The sequence below is a fragment of the Sceloporus undulatus genome, chromosome 1, assembly GCF_019175285.1.
Source record: "Sceloporus undulatus isolate JIND9_A2432 ecotype Alabama chromosome 1, SceUnd_v1.1, whole genome shotgun sequence".
Taxonomy (NCBI): Eukaryota; Metazoa; Chordata; class Lepidosauria; order Squamata; family Phrynosomatidae; genus Sceloporus; species Sceloporus undulatus.
In genome coordinates, this window is record NC_056522.1 from 235506017 (window position 1) to 235524583 (window position 18567).

At 38.5% G+C, this 18567-nt stretch overlaps 1 protein-coding gene across 5 annotated transcripts in view; it reads right to left on the reverse strand.

The window, feature by feature from the left end:
- Positions 1–10386, reverse strand: part of CCDC93 (coiled-coil domain containing 93) — a 58081-nt gene extending 47695 nt beyond the window's left edge. For all 5 annotated transcript variants that reach the window (XR_006103380.1, XM_042461890.1, XM_042461872.1 and 2 more), the window contains exons 1-6: positions 10175–10386; positions 5715–5828; positions 5148–5242; positions 4385–4496; positions 3642–3740; positions 2063–2119 (exon numbers count right to left, since the gene is read on the reverse strand). Coding sequence is in view for 4 of the 5 variants with exons in the window: in XM_042461890.1 (XP_042317824.1) it covers positions 2063–2119; positions 3642–3740; positions 4385–4496; positions 5148–5242; positions 5715–5828; positions 10175–10216 (519 nt within the window). In the remaining variant the exon portion in view is untranslated. The remainder of the gene's footprint in view (positions 1–2062; positions 2120–3641; positions 3741–4384; positions 4497–5147; positions 5243–5714; positions 5829–10174) is intronic.
- Between the last annotated feature and the right edge of the window lie 8181 nt (positions 10387–18567).

The following is an 18567-nucleotide window of genomic DNA, read 5'->3' on the forward strand; positions in this document are numbered from 1 at the left end:
AACAGCAAAGACTGAACTCCTGACAATGACAGCCTGCACTTTCTTCCAGACACAATGACAGAGGCAGTTTACTTTCTCCAAAATACAATGACAAATGAGATCACTGTTTCCACAACTTGGCTTCTCTACTCCATTGACTCTGCCTGAGAAAGATATGTCAAGAGCTTTTTAACCGACCTCCCCACTTACAATAACATGTTTTGATTAGTCTTGGCAGTTTCACAAGTGGGAAATCTTTTCAAAACTCAAGCATATCAGCTGAAATGCAATGGAAGCCATTCAAAATTACATATTTTGAGTACACAACAGGACACCGTTCTATTTTATTTGGTCTTTTAAACTGACATCACTTTATACAGAGGCAAAAGTAGGGAAAATATGTGTTTAAAAAATGGTACAATGTAATTTCTGTGCCTCAAGCTTCTAAAAACAATCCAGTTTGTATCAAACTAAAATTGACAGGCTGCTAATGGATCTACAGGAAGAGGAAGCAATCTATACAAATAGAAAGCCCTAACCTCATTACAGTTAACATTCCAACATGTGAATAGATTTAAACAGATTGAGTGCCAAAACACACTGCAGAAATAATCTAGTTTGAGACCACTTTAACTGCTGTGGCTCAATGCTAGAGAATCCTGTGAATTGTAGTTTTGTGAGATATTTCGCCTTCTCTGTCAGATAGCTCTGGTGTCATATCGAACTACAGTTTCCAGGATTTCCTACCACTGTGCCAGGGCAGTTACAGTAATCTCAAACTGGATTATTTCTGCAGTGGGTTTTGGACTTAGGTCTCCTTCATCTGAAGTGCTTGGGACCAGAAAAGTTTTGGATTCTGGATTTATTTAGATTTTGGAATACCTGTATTTGCATACACACACACACACACACACACACACACACACACACACACACACACGAGGTACCTTGGAGATGGAACCCAAATCTAAACACAAAATTCATTTGTTTTATAGATACCTTATACACATAGCCTGAAGGTAATTTTATACAAGATTTTAAATAATTTTGCGAATGAAAAAAATGTTTGCGTAGACTGAACCATCAGAAAGGAAAGCTATCATTACTTTAGTCAACTCTGAAAAAGTTTTTGGTTTTTGGAATATTTTGGGTTTCTGAATTCCAGATAAGAGAGACTGAACCTGTAATAAAATCTTATACACCAGCAAGTGTCAACTTCTGGTTTTCAAGATTTCAACACCTAGAATTCCATGCAGGCTGTGGCTTCTGGGAGTTGAAGTCCAAAACATCTGGGGTATCAATGAATGACAGCCATTACTATACATGTAGGCCAGTATCCAATTATATCATTGCACTAGTTTGGAGGCTCCATTATGAATTTTCAGAGTTAGTACAAGGGTTTATCCAATACCATTTTTATTGCATCAGTACAGACATCCCCTTGTACTAACTTAGGAAACATTATCATTTATAAAGCTGCATTTCACTTTATTCTCTCCCATATTCCATGATTTCACCAGAAAATTCTTATAGAGCTTTTTGCTAATGATACGTAGGGTTTGAGAAAAGTTATTTTTTTGAACTACAATTCCTACTGTCCACGGTGATTTGGGTACTTAAGAACCTTCAGTCTGAAAAAGTTACCTTTTCCAAGTAGAGACTGATATTTTTCCACTACTGTATTCTCCACTCTGGATAAATTCCTTTTCTAAAAAAATATTCTTCTTTTATTAAAATTACTTAGGACCACAATGAATGGATTAGTTATCCAATAATCTCAGCAGATTTAAAATGTCAATTTACTTTAAAAGAGTTATTATTCCTATGAATTCATCAATTGTTTTTAAAATATTTATATTTTCATCAAAGTTTTTGTACAGTTTTAATCTGTATTCTTTTTCAATATGTTGCTAGCCCATTATTGGGAGAAAGACAGGTCATACATGAGAACAAATAGATAATGATAATAAGGTTTATGACCAACAATAACTGGATGATCACATACTCCCCATCACAGATTTAGTACATTTGGAAGAAGAAGAAAAATTTTCCAGAAAAATCCACATGACAAGCTCAAACTTACAGTGATCTCACTAACTGCTCTGACAGCCTTTTCTTTTCTTTGCATGAAGTCATCATCCTGAAAAGGAATCAGGACAACTTTAAACAACAGCAGCAACTACCAATTCAACTCCAACAGTGCTAACAGACATTGCTCAGCTTGTTTGTCATGAGCTCGTTTGTTATTTTACCCATAATTGTGATGTTCAAATATACAAAGAGTGTGGATGTGTCAACTTTCTATAATCACACTGAGGCTGCAAACCTACACACTTACCTGAGGTTACACCCCACTGAGCTCAAGACCTGGGGTTTCCATGTGTCCCATATTATAAGGTGCGAGATGGAATTTCAGGGGGTGTGACAGAGTGGTTTGTGTCCTTGTGATGAGTCATCACTCATTTTTTTCCTGAATAAATTAGAATCTCATTGATCAATTTAGATTTGCATTTTATGCACTGAGGTAAAATATTATTTTTTAAAAGTTCAGTCTGTTCACCTGCAGTACTGTGTGTGGTTCAATTTATGGTTCAAAAATTAAAAATTAGACTTCTTCATTGTCAAATGTGATACTACTTTTGTAATGCAAATATTAATGATACATTTCCCAGGGGTGTAGGGCATAGAAAAGGTTGGGAACCACTGTTATAATGGTAGATCCTTATTTGGGAACCAATTTTCCTTATGTAGGCCATGCTTTTCTATTATAAGGAGAGTCCCTTATAATAATGGACATCTGTCAACCTGATCAAGGATCTACACCCAGCTGTTAGCCTAAAGTATGGCAGATCACTGAATCAATGAAAACTTGGTTAAGACAGCACTAAAATAAATTTCATTGAATCAGTGGGTCTACACTACTCAGAAGACAAAGTTAGAATATGAATATGAAATATTTCCAAGGCATGGAAAGGTAAACACCAGATTCTCTTGTGAAAACAGTCTTAAAAATTAAAATCCACCCTTTTGCCAGTCAGTACTGGATACGAGTGCCTCATAGTGCTTTCAACAACAATCTGCCAGGTCATTCGAGTGTATTTGGATGTACTAAAAATTTCATTCAATTAGACCCTTAACACTGCAGAAGTTTCAATAAATCACTGTGCTAATTCCTTGATCCAATACTAACTCATAAGGGCCTACGTTGCTGTGTTCCTTCAAGTCATTTCTGACTAATAGCCACCCATAAATGAATCTATCACTAGAGTTTTCTTAGCAGAATTTATTCAGCAGTGGTTTGCTCTTGCCTTCCTCTGAGGCTGAGAGAGGGTGACTTACCCGAAGTCAGCCAGTGAGTTTCCATGGCTGAGCTGTGATTTGAACTCTGGCTCTCCTGAGTTCAACACTCAAAGCACTATACTGCATTGATTCACACATAAGGTCCTACAGCAGTTCATAAAGTTTGATTCATTAGCTTATGTCTTAAAACCTACTGCCGATTCAGCATGGCAGGGGGTTGGACTGGATGGCCCTTGCGGTCTCTTCCAACTCTACGATTCTATGATTCTAGGTTTGCATCAGTCCCATCCAGTTTGAAGAAAATTAAGATGATCAGTCCTCCCTCTAGTTTTGCACTACAAAAGATGCAGTTAAATGCTTACCTCTGGTAGACTGTGGGTCTTTTGAAACTGAGATATGGAATAGGAGCGAATGTAATCCCCCATTTCTTCCCGCGTTTCTATAGCACGTTTCACCAGCCACTGGGATTAAGCAAACAATCAAAAGTGAAGAGTATCAAGGCATACATTCCCAAGAATTAGATAAATTACAGTGACACTAGAACAACACTAACTTGCTAATAAATGATTCACATTTAAAAAGCAAATTGTATGCCTTTCAGGTTGTTGTTTTTAAAAGAAAAGAGATAAATTAGAACTGCTTAAATGAAAGTCTGAGGATACAAATGAAATGAAAATTATTTTAAAAAGATATATTTAAGATGTCAGTTGTTAAGGATCAAAACTTATACTGAAATATACTTTGCTTAAAAGTAGATTCTGCAGTAAGGGATACATTCTCAAAGTTCCAGAACCTGCAGCCATCCAGACATTTGGGATTCAACTCCCATCAGCTCCTCCCAGCATGAGAAATGGTGCTGTTTGATAGGAGCTATAGTTCCAAACAAATGGGTGGCCAAAGAATTAAAAAATGCTTCATTGGAGGCATGTGTCTTCCATAAGAACATCTATTCTATTTTACTATTTCACTTTCACCAATGCTATTTCCCTGACCAGAATCACCTCCCAATGGCTATTAGGTCTGCTGGGGAGGAAAAAACCCGCAGATGGGCACCTCACATTTGTATCAGCAAGGGATCAGTTCTTAAAAATCAAGGAGCACCTACTTGCACCACAGGAAATATGTGGATGAAATCCAGGCCCTGTATTTGATGAGGCTCCAAGCGATGAGGGCACTTCATTCTGGGCAAGACTGACACAATTTTCTCAGTTAAGGCACTGGAAATGAGTCAAACATGAGATAGTTTAAGGCAGGAGGAGACTCTGTTTGTGTGTGTGTGTGTGTGTGTGTGTATACACACGCACAAAGAAAGTGTTTATCAGCATGAAAGTGCCCTCTAGTGTCCAAAAAGAACAGAGTTACAAAGGTAAATAAAAGGAAAGGACCAAAATCACAAAGTGGCAGAGACAGAGATTTGCAGACTTGAAGCCCTTCCTTCCCTTCTTTTTATTTTCCTCATGTGTTTCCTCTTCACATATGCAGGCAATGTATATGAACACTTGTGAAATATTCATACCACATTCACCAGGGTATAGTTGGCGGTAGGCAGGCAAAATAAGGGTGATGACACCCCAATAAAATTTTTCTTCAGTCCCCACATTTCTAATGCTGCAGTAAATTAAAACTTCAGTTGAGAAATTTTAAGAAATACATTTTAGGCATCTAAAGAAAAGGGGCAAGCAGAGGTACCAGGGGGATGTGTATACAGCAAACATAAGAGTTCTATGTGTGAATCATTTTCAGTATCACACTGTATACAATGACACCACCATTATCATGATACTTTCTACAAGTTTCATTTTTCTGAACATGACTTCTGCAAGCCTCATTGAACTACTGAATAACAAATAAACTTCATATTAACTTACATTTTCTGACCAATAGTTGAGTTTTCCTGAAACAGTAAGTCAACATCAATGTCAAAGTTGCATGTCGTGATACACCAAGTCATACCACCGACCACCTAGAACAAAGCAAACACTCTCATTTTATCACTAGTAGATACTTGAGGGAAACATAAAAAGTGCTTCAAAATGGTTTTAAACATTTTTTTAAAAAAATGCATTTCCTATCTTCAGTGTTCTCCAGGAACTTGGTCACTATGCTAACCTAAGGAAGTACAGTGCAAATCATTCTGATAGCCATTTTCATTCTCAAGAAGTACCCATACCAGTTTGGTTTTGTTTATTTTACATTCTTGTCACAATAACAAATCACAATGTAGAATATCTAGAGTACACAAAATGATAACAGTGTCAATTAACTCCATTTGAATTCCAGGTTGTAACACAACAGTATGCAGAAAAATCAATGTGTATTTATGAATACTTCTGCAAGGCAATATCCGTACATTTTAGTTAACTACTTAAATAATTAAAGCATGTAGCTTTGTGTACAATATCATGGAAGACTAATGTACACAATTATAGCCATACCTTGTCAAATGGGGAAAGACCTTTAATTCGTGCCCTGAAGTATCCTGCTGCCACCAGCAGCTCTAAAATTTCACTTAACTTAATATTTTGTTCTTCATCCTCTCGGGTTTCAACCTAAAAAATATAATATATTTTTAAAAATCCATCTCCTTCTGGATGCAAACAAAATACTTGGCAGCAGATGTACTTTTTTCCCATTTATTTAACTTCTATCCTGCCTTTCTCCCAATTCAGGATCCAAGGTGGGACAAATAATCTATAAATAATTTCACAATTCATTTCGACCATATCAGCAACACCATGTTTTTGTTTTCCATTTTATCTTATTTATATCTTGCATACTTTGCATTTATTTTAAATAAACCACTACGATTATGTAAAAGTAACTGGACAAAGTTATTTATTTTAAAAATCATTTGACCATTACAAAGACCTCCTCCCCCATGAGCTGGCACCAGCAAGGATCAGGTTTATTGTCATCACAAGAATTTATTTCAATTAATTATTTTCCTCAGCAGAAGGAGTAGAGACTAAAGTTCATTTGACAGTCACACAGCCTGCAGAACCAATGTTCAAACTATTTTAAGAAACATTTCTTAAACTGAATAAGTTATCATAGTCCTTACAATTTTTTCCTTTCCTTTTCTAAAAAAATCTGTCTGGCTATGTCAAAAAGTTGGTGACGGCTGCAAGATTTCTCACATTTTTATGCCTGTGCTATACTTCCTGAGATTTGAATCTTGCAGCTAGACCCTTGGGTTCAGTTTTGGCATGGAAACTTAAAATAATATTTAGTTTCTATAAAATGTCACATAATTTTCTAGTATTTAAATCCTTCCACCTAGCTAAAGCTAGGGGTATGTTTTCTTTTTTAAACTTTGTGGACTGTATGTGAGGCCGAAGTACAATCTCCAGTAATGCTCTTTCTTTTGTTTTAGCTTTTATTTAGATAGTTGCATTTATACTGCACATTTCCTTCAACACTCTTTAGACACTTTACACCAGGGGTGGGCAACTGTGCAAGGTGCTGGAGTCATTTTTCCTCCCTGTGCTCACTCTATCTGGCCACATCAGATCATTTCGGTATGCCCAAAGTGATAATGTCACTTTAGGCTGCCATTTTGGCCCTTTTTTCCTTCTTGTTAAAGTGTTTTGGGGAGATTTGGGTGTTCTGAAGGGTCAAGTGACTCAAATTGCTGCATTTCTTGGTGGTTTGTGATGATTTTGACCAGTTGTAGCCATTTTTTTTGCCCCCAAATCACCCTGAAATGTTGAAGTATTTTGAGGATCTGGGGGCTTTGTAGGGTCCCACACATTGCATATAAGGGACCAAAGGGCTGTATGTGACCTGTGAGCTGAACTTTATCTATTCCTACTCTTCATAATTCTTTGCTTCCCCTTTTATATCAGCACAACTGATCTGTAAAGATAGATCAGGCTAAGAGACAGTGAGAGAACTAAGGCCACTCACTGTGTTTCATAGCTGCATAGAATTTGAATATGGGTCTTGTTGCTGGGTGCCTTCAAGTCATTTCCAACTTACGCAGACCCTGTCATGGGGCTTTCCTGACGAGTTTCTTCAAAGGGGGTTTGTCACTGCCATCCTCTAAGGCTGATAGAGTGTGACTTGCCCAAGGTCATCCAGTGGATTTATATGGTCGAGCCTGGATTCGAACCCTGGTTTTCAGAGTCACAGTCCAATGCTCTGACCACTACTACATCATGCTGGTTGAATATGGGTCTATCCAGTTCTAATTCAGCAATCTGATCATACTGGACCTCTTTCTCTTTGACTCAGCTTCCAATCTTTTCAACAAAAATGATCATGGTTTGACTCATTTGGCTTATGATAAAAACAGTAATCACAAATACTATTCTTATTCCTTAAACCTGCCTCCAAGACGTCTAGCTTCAGTTCAAACTAAGAAATTAAGAATTGAAACAACACCCCACATTGCTGCTGGTAAACTACTATGTATTTTTACACAGTTTCTCAGACTCATAAGAGATAATGGATTTAGTCTATTGCCAAATTATTTTGGGGGGAAATATCACTTGAAAACAAACAATTAACTGCCTTGAATCCCATCTTGGGAGAAAGGTGGGATATAAATTAAATTAAAATTGCAAAGATGATGATGTGCCTGTAAATAAAAGCACAGTCAAACCTGGATGAGGTACATTTTACATCCATCTAGGTCAGTCTTCATGTTAAATTTTCAAACTTACTGGGCCAGCCTTCTATCTAAGGATTCATGTGATGTGTTCAAAGCCATAATGAATTTTCTCATCAGTACTAATTACATCCTGCAATATAATAGTATATTTGGAAAAGAGCAAACCCAAGTTGAAAAACATATGTGTTTGTTGTCACCTCCACATACAAAAACACAACACAGTAATAAAGCCGTATAGAAATTCTACCTCTTTCTCCCACCCTACAAATATGTGAAAGATTCCACACAAAAACAGAAAGGCTATCCCTAAAGGAACCTTTTATGCTACACGAATTATAGCACTAAGATTCCACTATGTTCCATCCTATGCAATCCACAGATTTGTAGTTTAGGGAGTGGCATTTATAATTCTCAGCCAGAGAACTCTGGTGCCGCCCCAAACTAGAGATGCCAGGATTTCATAGGATGCAGCCATGGCAGGCAAAATGCAGGGTGACTAGAGGTCCCCCTTTTCCAGGATATGTCCTACCTTCCAACCTTCTGTCTAGGAGTAATTCCAAAATGTCCTCCATTTGGAGCATGACTAAGAAGCACATATTTATATTTTATATGAAACTCTTTAGCTTTTATTTTGTCATACAGTATTGTACATTTTTTTCTCAAATGTCCTACATTTTGCGCTGCCTTGTCCTCCTTTGCAATTAGGACATCTGGTCACCCTGGCTAAAATGGAAGCAAAATGTGTAATCTGAAAGGGCCACTAGTCTGTTATGTCCAAATCAAGAATTTCTGCCTCCACAATTGGTATTTGAGTTGCAAAAGCCCCATCCCTCATGGCATGCCATAAGGGATTGCTAAAATTCTCCTCAAAACATCTGGAGTAACTTCATAACGCTTAGTGAAACCCATAACTTGCACAAAAGAAAATGACCAAGTAAGGAATATGGGAAACCTATGAGACATATATATATATATATATATATATATAATCACTTTGGATTCCTGATAAGGATTCAGGCAGAAACTATCATGTCCCTGGGAGCATAGCTATTGTGAGGGAACAACGTGACCAGATGTCCTTACCATAAAGGAGGACAAGACACCCCAAAATGTAGGACAGTCAAGAAAAAAATGCAAAATGTGTGTGTGTGTGTGTTTATATACATGTATATGTATGTGTGTAGATATATGTGTGTGTAGACATGTGTGCGTATATGTTTGTGTTTATGTATGTGTGTGTATATATATGTGTGTGTGCATGAGTGTACATATATATATATATATCTGTGTATGTGTATATATATGTGTGTGTGTGATACTGTGTGAGGTGTATATTTGTGTATATATATATATATATATTGTGTGTTTATATACATGTGTATGTGTGTGTGTATCTTTGTGTAAAGATATATGTGTATGTAGATACATATATTGTATAACTGTGTGTGAATGTATGGGTGTGTATATGTAGACATATATACACACACACATACACACATGCACACACTTACATACACATGTATATAAACAGAAACACACACACATATATATAGACACACACACAGATATATATATATATATACTCACATATCTATACACACATATGTGTACCCACCAATATACACATGTATATAAACACATACACAAGTAAACACATATATACCTCAATATATATACACATACACAATGTATATCTGTGTGTACAGATATGTGTGTGTGTGTAGATATGTGAGTGTATATGTGTGTGTGTGTGTGTATACCTCTCTCTGTATATATAAATGTGTGTCTATGTATGGGTGTGTGTGTGTATATATACACATATATACACATGCACATAAACACACATTTACATACATGTGTATGTATGTGTGTGTGTATATCTGTGTGCTCAGAGATATGTGTGTGTGTGTTGATATGTGGGTCTATATAATGTGTGCATGTATCTCTGTGTATGGGTGTACATATATATGTATCTGTGTACGTGTGTGTGTTTATATACGTGTATGCATGTGCATGCGTGCATGTACGGATATATGTGTGTAGCTACGTGTGTGTATATATATCTGTGTATGTATATACCTCTCTCTGCATATATATATATATATATATATATATATATATCTGCCTATGTGTGTTTATATATACATGTGTGTGTGTACACAGAGAGAGAGAGAGAGCCATATACACACCCCTCAGCATATTGCTCCCTTCTCCCAGACACAGACCCTGAGACCCATCCCCAAGGCGTCCTCCTTCCTGCCTCTCCCTGGGCGCCCTGCTTACCTCCTGGGGGCTCTGGGGCTCCTGTCCCTTCAGGGCACCCATCTCTCCTCTTTTCCCTGCAGCAGCCCTTTCCAACGCGAGCCTGGAAGAGGACTCAAGAGCACCCTTCGCCCCTTCCGCAAGGAATTTATGCTCTCTCCCCCCCTATTCCCTCCATTGGATTCTCCCACTCTTGCTCCGCAGCTCGCCCGCCCAGCTCAGATCGTACCATCTCGTCAAAAAAAAGGGGGGAAGGGAGGGAACGTAGTAGGCTGCTCATGTGACTGCTTGGAACGGAAGAGGTTTAGTCAGGAGGGGAAATGGAGGAAGAGGGCCAAACTGGGATTAGGAAAGTAGGGCTTTAGGGGGAGGAGGAGGTCTGTTGTGTTGTTTTGGTGTGGTGTCTAGTAGTGTGGTAAAATGTGGGCTCTTTGTTTTGAAACAGGGCTAGAGGTGTAGTTTTGAGCTTTCCTTTCTCCAGTGGCTCATTAAATGAGCTCATTTCATGGGACTCTAAACTATCATAATTGGACTGGGGTTATTATTGTTATTGTTATTATTATTTACTTGTACCCCACTTTCCTCCCCCAGCAGGGACTCAAGGCAGGCAGCAGCAAATCCAAATAGCATTTAAGAACAGTAGCAAAGCATTAAAAGGTATAAATATGACATTAAAAATGAAAATTTTAAGAGGTAAAATAATTATGGCATGTTCAAACAATGACTGGGAGAAAGGTGGTATTTAACATATATAAAGTACACACACACACACACACACACACACACATATATATACATATACACACTTTATATTACTTATATCCTGCTTTTCTCCCAATATATAGGCACTCCAGTCAGTGAGCAGCAAGTCTGAAACAATACAATATAAAGCATTAAAATATATAAATATACAATTTTAAAAACAAACAATTCTAAAAGTTAAAACAATTATGCAAAATTAAAACAGGTACTGAGAGAAAGGCGAGATGTGTGTGTGTGTATCTATCTATCTATGTATAATTTGCACACACAGTATCCTCTCACTCGCCAGCACTTCTCACACATTCCTCATCCATCAGATTGGGTTTCTAGGGTTGCTGCCACACTGCAGAACTAATGCAGTTTGACACTGCTTCAAGTGCCATAGCTCTATACTGTGGGACCTTGGAATTTGTAGTTTTGTTGTGGCACCAGAGCTTTCTGACAGATGGCTAAATATCTCACAAAATTACAAATCCAAGAATTTCATAGCATTGATCACTTAAAGTGGTATCAAACTGAGTTAATTCTACAGTGTAGATGCAGCGTAGGAAGCCCTGAACCCCTTCTGGTCTAATCCTATGCTTGATTAGTTTTAGGATTAATCAACGTGGATTCAAACCACAGGAAAAGAGATTCCACCTAAACTGTAGGAAGAACGTCCTGATGGTAAGAGCTGTTTGACAGTGGAGCACACTCCCTCGGAGGGTGGTGGTGTCTCCTTCTTTGGAGGTCTTTAAACAGAGGCTGGATGGCCATCTCGTGGGGGAGGTTTGATTGTGAGTTCCGGCATGGCAGATTGGGGTTGGATTGGATGGCCCTCCAATTCTATAATTCTGTGATTCTAACAAAGGATTGCACCCTGTATCTAAAATGTTGTGAAGCAAGTCCTCCTTTAAAAGGATACTCATTGCCACGGCCCCATAGTTATCCAGAGTTTGGGGGTTCAGTGTCACAAATACGCTGAAGACACCTGACTCTATCTCTCCTCATCTGATTCCAAGGCAAATGTATGGACTGAACCAATGTCTGCTGACAGTAATGGACTGGATGAGGGCAAAGAAACTGAAATTTAATCCACACAGGATAGAGGTGCTCCTCGTCTGTTGGAAGGCAGATCAGGAAATAGGGACTTAAACTGTACTGTATGGGCTACACTCCTTCTGCAATATCAGGCTCGCAGCTTGTGTATACTCCTGACCCTAAATAGCTAGGTTTCAGTGATGTATCAGGGTCAAGATATAAGGCATATTTACATAGTTGTGGGAGTGGGATGGAATGTAATAAGATCCTGAAAGATACAAGTCATGACTGTTGCCCTTAATTTTCAAAGGGCTGCAGTAACATGATACAAGTCTTTCAGATCGTTACAGTGGCCAGTTAGTGCTGATGTGTGAAAGCAATAAATCTGTTTACCAAATGTGTTTCCTTGGGTTCAGAGAAGATTTATATTACTTTATACACCTCTCTTTCCCTTTTTTATCTCCTGGAAAGTCTTCCATGATTCCCCTCCATTTCTAAAGATGAATTTTCTGAGTGAGAAAAGAAAAAAAAAATGCTAGGGCAAAATTGAAAAGAAAAGCACAAAAGATTCAAAACACCTAAAACATTATCTCTTATATGAAAATCAAAAGCATCCTATTAAGACTGCTAATGTTTACCTTGAAATGTTGTTCCACCTGGGCTGAGGAACTTTATTTCTGCTCAGATGGCCATTTGCATTCAGTGGCAGCAAAAGTTGTTCATCACCAAGAGGCCTTTCCCTCTTTTTATAAGGGTTACAGTGGTTTTACACCTGTATCAGGCTATCAAATTATCCAACCCATGAATGAATGGTGGCAGTCTCTTAACCTCTCGCTTGATGTCTGGAGCAGTAGCAGCAGCACCTGACAGATGATAAAATAAACCAGTTAATATTTTTTAATAAACCTATTTTTAAAATTTATAACCAACCATAATCTTGTATGCTAGATTAAACCAAGATCCCTTATATCCATTTGCTTTTATGATAACACCTGATTTTGAAATTAATAATTATGCACACAAACATGCCTCTATTAGGTCTAGATTTTTTTAAATTTCCCACTTAGAGTGGGTTATATGTAGAATAAATAATATTGCAATGAGATCCTCTTTAATACCCCAAAAGCATAACCTAACCAAAGCAGTTCTGGAAAAAATAAAAGTACAAAATGTTCATGTTGGGCATATATATCTGCAACTTTTACAGTACTAACTATAAAATGATTATGATAATATTAATTCTGTTATCTTTGAATCTCGTTCCATTATTCCCTGGATGCTTGGTTTCTTTTTCTTTCTTCCTCTCATATCTTATCCTCTTCTTTACTCTCTTTCGAAGTCTTCTCCCAAGTTTTCATCAATGTCCATGCCATCGTTATGATCCATATCCAGTATCCCGTTTCCTCCACCGTCTGACTTATGTTCAGTAGTTTTTCATGTTGTCAACAACTCTTCTGAGGGCCATTTCATGCTACCCAATTATAGCTATATGGTTCCTTTTTAACTGCCATGCAACATGATATAGAATCCTAGAATATACGATTGAAGAAGAGACATCTAAAATTCTCAGCCAGGGAGCTCTAGTGCGTTACAGAACTATGGACAATATTGCACCACATTTCTATAGCACTATTATTCCACTTTAACTGCTATGGCTGCTTCCTGTGGAATTCTGGGATTTGTAGTTTAGGGGACAGCATATAGAATTCTCAGTCAAAGACTTCTTAGGCCTTATTCAACTACAAAACCCAGAATTGCAGCCGTAGAAGTTAAAGTGGAACAATAGTGATATAAATGTATAGTCTGATATTGTACTACAGTTCCCATGGATTACATAGGATGCAGTCATGGAACTTGAAGGTGAATCATAGTGCTATAACTCTATAGCAGTGATGGTGAACCTTTTAGAGGCCGAGTGCCCAAACTGCAACCTAAAACCCACTTATTTATTGCAAAGTACCATGTCCCACGCGTGCCATAGGTTCGCCATCACTGCTCTATAGTGTGAAAGGGCCCTGAGTCTGTCTGTCTCATACATATCTCTATATAGATAAATAGAGATATATCTCCCTGTTACAACATATAGATTTATTAAATTTTGGTGTGTGAGTGGAATTCCTCCATGACCCCAAACTGACCCTGCCAAGATAGCAGCCATAATTCTCAAAGCGGTGGGTCAGGTAGGCAGAGGAGTCATCTTCAGAAGACCCCTGGAAAACAACACTTTGGAAATTCCCCACAGGAAGTTTGGGAGTTGTTAAATGGAAAAAACATCAACTCCAAACTTAATACAATACAAAATGGTGGTTGATAGTCTCACACTAGATGAGCCAGTGATTAATTTAACTCATCTACCATCTCCCCCCCCCCCACCAATTGTTGTCAGACCACTTTGCCTCAACAAGACAATGCAAATCAAGGGAAGTAATAGTGCCCCTCTATTCTGCTCTGGTCAAGCCCCACCTGGAATATAGTGTCCAGTTCTGGGCACCACAATTTAAAAAGGATATTGAGAAACTGGAGCGTGTCCAAAGGAGGGCAACTAAAATGGTGAAGGGTCTGGAAACCATGCCCTATGAGGAATGACTTAGGGAGCTGGGGGTGTTTAGCCTGGAGAAAAGAGGGTGAAGAGGTGATATGATAGCTCTGTTTAAATATTTGAAGGGATGTCATATTGAGGAGGGAGCAAGCTTGTTTTCTGCTGCTCCAGAGACTAGGACCCAGAACAATGGATGCAAGCTGCAGGAAAAGAGATTCCACCTCAACATTAGGAGGAACTTCCTGACAGTAAGGGCTGTTCGACAGTGGAACAAACTCCCTCTGAGAGTGGTGGAGTCTCCTTCCTTAGAGATCTTTAAACAAAGGCTGGATGGACATCTGTTGGGGATGCTTTGATTGAAATTTCCTGAATGGCAGGAGGTTGGATTGGATGGCCCTTGTGGTCTCTTCCAACTCTATTACTCTATGATTCTGTGATTCTATTAAAGCCTTTGTTTACAGTGCCCAAGTGACCAAACACCTTTGTCCTCACCATTAAGCACCTTTGCCAGAGGCTAGATTTTGCCTTTAAGAACCCTCTGAAATCTCTTTACAGTGAGCTAGTCTGGATTTCAAGAGGAAGCTCTGTTCCTCTGAACTCTGATCTGGCTCCCAGCCCAGTCATTTCACTCAATGGCTGAGTCTCATCTCCATCTCACATCATTTGGACTCTGGAAAAAGCCTCATCTTTGGTAAAGTATGACTCTAGTGCTGCCTCTTTCTATTGTGTGCTAACCTCTGATTTCCCTGAGCCTTGTATGAATGTGTGTATGCTAATGACTTCTGTGTGTCATTTTCCCCTTTTAATAAAATAGGACTTTAATTAGAAGAAGTCTGTCTCTGCTCCATTGCTTGGATTCACTGGTCTTCTCTGTATACATAATGGGAGATGACCCCGCAGGGCTGTTGTAGCCGGCCCATCTTGCAATACTGAGCTAATAATATTTTGCACCACTTTTCATGGCAGCCACAGTCCCTGCTGCTCTCCATGGAGGGAAAAACTCTGGTGAGAATCAGGGCTAAAGGAGATGGGGTGGGGACAATGTACCCAAGGAAGATGCTACCACCCATATTACTCCTGGAGAAAATACTCTTAAATTATATGGAAATTAATTGAGGAAAAGGATACTTTATGTTTTTTGTCTATATGTTTTAAAGCTAGTAAGTAACCTAATTAATTAAAAAAAGAATCTCTTTTCTGGGATATATATATATATATATATATATATATATAGTATGTCAAGGTTAATTCACAGAGCTAGCTTGTTTTGCCTGATTCCATCACCATGATCACTGTTGAAGATTAGACTCCCCATTTCACACATAAGCAAGTACTGAAAGAACAAGACCCATCCTTTACCCACATTTAATCACATATCATTTGTGTATACTGTACTAAATTACAAGGTTTCACTTATCACTGAAGTTAAGACATGTCTTGTTTTCCAAATCTAGGTTGCACTCTTAAGGTCACTTATCTGGTAATAAACCCACTGCCCATAGTGGACTGACTTGATTTTTTAAAAACATGTATAAGAAAGAATGTGCTGTTGGAATGAAATTATAGTGCTAAGGGGATCTAGGCCCAGTATTTCTTTAACACAGAAGGGTATGTGCACTGAAGGTGCTGATTGCTTTTAAAAATGTATCTAAAAGTAGATGAATACATTTCTACTTTCCATGGAGATGTTTCATATTTTCATTTGCTCATTTTATAAGATACTTTCTAACTACATCAAAAGCAGAACCCAGTATCTGAAAATCAAGCTATGTTCTTGCTGCTTCATGGCTCAGCATTTACTATCAGCAGCACCTGTAATTCCGATTCAAAAAAATCAGCAGTATGCTGACAATTTCCCTGTTGGTTTATGGAAGCAGCATGATAAACTATCTCTGGCTGTTTTGCAATGATGCTGACTTGCATTCTATTCAGTAGTAATAATTATTTGTTAGTAAGCTGAGCAGGTAGCAGTAGTTGCTGTGCCAGATCCATCTAGTATCTTGCATCTGGCAGCAATTGATACTCGACACTTGAAAGGAAAACAGACAAGTGAAACAACACACATAATAAATGTAAGACTTGTTCACACATGGATATATTTTTGAAGGTTGTAACCTGTGCTGTTGTAATTCTGGGAAACAGCAACACCAGCTATTTTAATGACATGTAGAATATTTGGGGAAATTATCACAGATTTGTGAAATTTGTAGGTATTGAACCTAATAGGAGTGTCCCAAATCCAGAAGGCATTGATGTGAACTAACATTATTTTCAAATTATCTTGCTTTCAATGAAATTACTGTCAACTGTACAGGAACTGTGCTGGTAGCACAGAGAGTGGCAGCTGTTGGGTCCCATGTACATGGGGCAGTGAATCCATTCCAGATTTTAGTCTAAATGTCAAAGGAGTGGTCTAAGGTGCTGAGGCCTATTCCCAAAATAGCGTCAGCACTTTGGATAACTCCTTTAAAGTTCAAACTGAAACTTGGAGCAGATTCGCAACCCCCCTGACACAGAACCCATCAGCAGCTATTGTGAATAAAGAGGGAGAGTCCACTACCTTCCAAAGCAGTGTCTTCCACTCTTGAACAACTTTTACAGTACAGTAAATAATTTCTTCCTAATGTTTAGGTGACCTTCTTTTCTTGTGACACATTTTTTGTGTTCTAGACTCTGGAGCAGCAGAAAGCAAGCTCATTCCATTCTCCCCACAACCTCTTTTCAGATATTTAGAGATGACTATCATATCAGTTCTCAGTATCTTATCATGGAAGAAAACAAAGCCAAATCAGAGCTGAAGAGTAGCAGCTTTCCCCATGCCTTACCGCATGATGTCGTAGCGCTTCAGTTCCCTTTCTGCAGGAGACAATTATCAAAGCGAATCTTTTGTTGAACATATTTTCTGGCTAGAAGGAAAATGTTTTGATGACCATCTCCTGCAGGAAGAGAACTGAAGCACTATGATGTCATATGGGTAAGATATTTGTTTTCTCACACAATAAGCTCTCAGTCTTCTTATGCAAGCTAAACATACCTAGCCCCATAAGTCATCACTAAAAGGGCTTGGTTTCCAGAACTTTTATCATGTTGGTCATCATCCTCTCGATATGTTTCATCTTGTCAATATATATTATCTAACATAATGTTTTCATGTATTATTTACAGTTAGGTCCAAAACACACTGCCGAAGTAATCTAGTATGAGACCGTTTTAACTTCTTTGGCTCAATGCTAGGGAGTTCTGGGAACTGTAGTTTTGTGAGACATTTAGCCTTCTCTGTCAGAGAGCTCTGGTGGCACAATAAAGTACAGTTCCCAGGATTCCCTAGCACTGAGCCAGGGCAGTTAAAGTGATCTGGATTATTTCTGCAGTGTGTTTTGGACCTTAGGGTTGAGACAGATGGGTGGAGAAATGCTGCCCGTTTTTTGTGCAGCATTACTACAGCAACCAAATGGTGCGGTAATGCTGCGCAGCAAAAAAGGAACTGCCTAGAGCTACTTTTTGTGCCATAATAAGGGCTGCAATGCAGCCCTATGACGGCACTTCTTCTAGAAGACATTTGGGCACTCAGATGCCCACATGTCATAGACACGCCCCACGTGTGGGCGGTGCCATGCAATTATGGTAGTGCCCATACATAGTAGGGCTCGGGAGCGTGTGGTTGGTGCACGGTCTCAAGCCCTACTATTGCCACCAGGACGTTGCTTCCTGGCAGTGTGTACTGGGCCTTAGTTGTCATTGTGAGTTCAGCTTGCAACAGTCTCATCATGCTTAATGCTGCATACTCCTTAGTGTTGTTGTTTTTTAAAGTGAAAGTCATAGTTGCTTACTTGTTGCTTTCAAAATTAGATTAAATCCAGCCATCTTTAAATCGAGTCCCATTCCCTCCCTTAAACACTCCTTAGTGTTGCTTTTTAAAAAGTGAAAGTCATAGTTGTTGGCTTGCAACAGTCTCATCATGCTTAAAGCATCTTTAAATCCAGCCATCTTTAAATCGAGTCCCATTCCCTCCCTTAAACACTCCTTAGTGTTGCTTTTTAAAAAGTGAAAGTCATAGTTGTTGGCTTGCAACAGTCTCATCATGCTTAAAGCA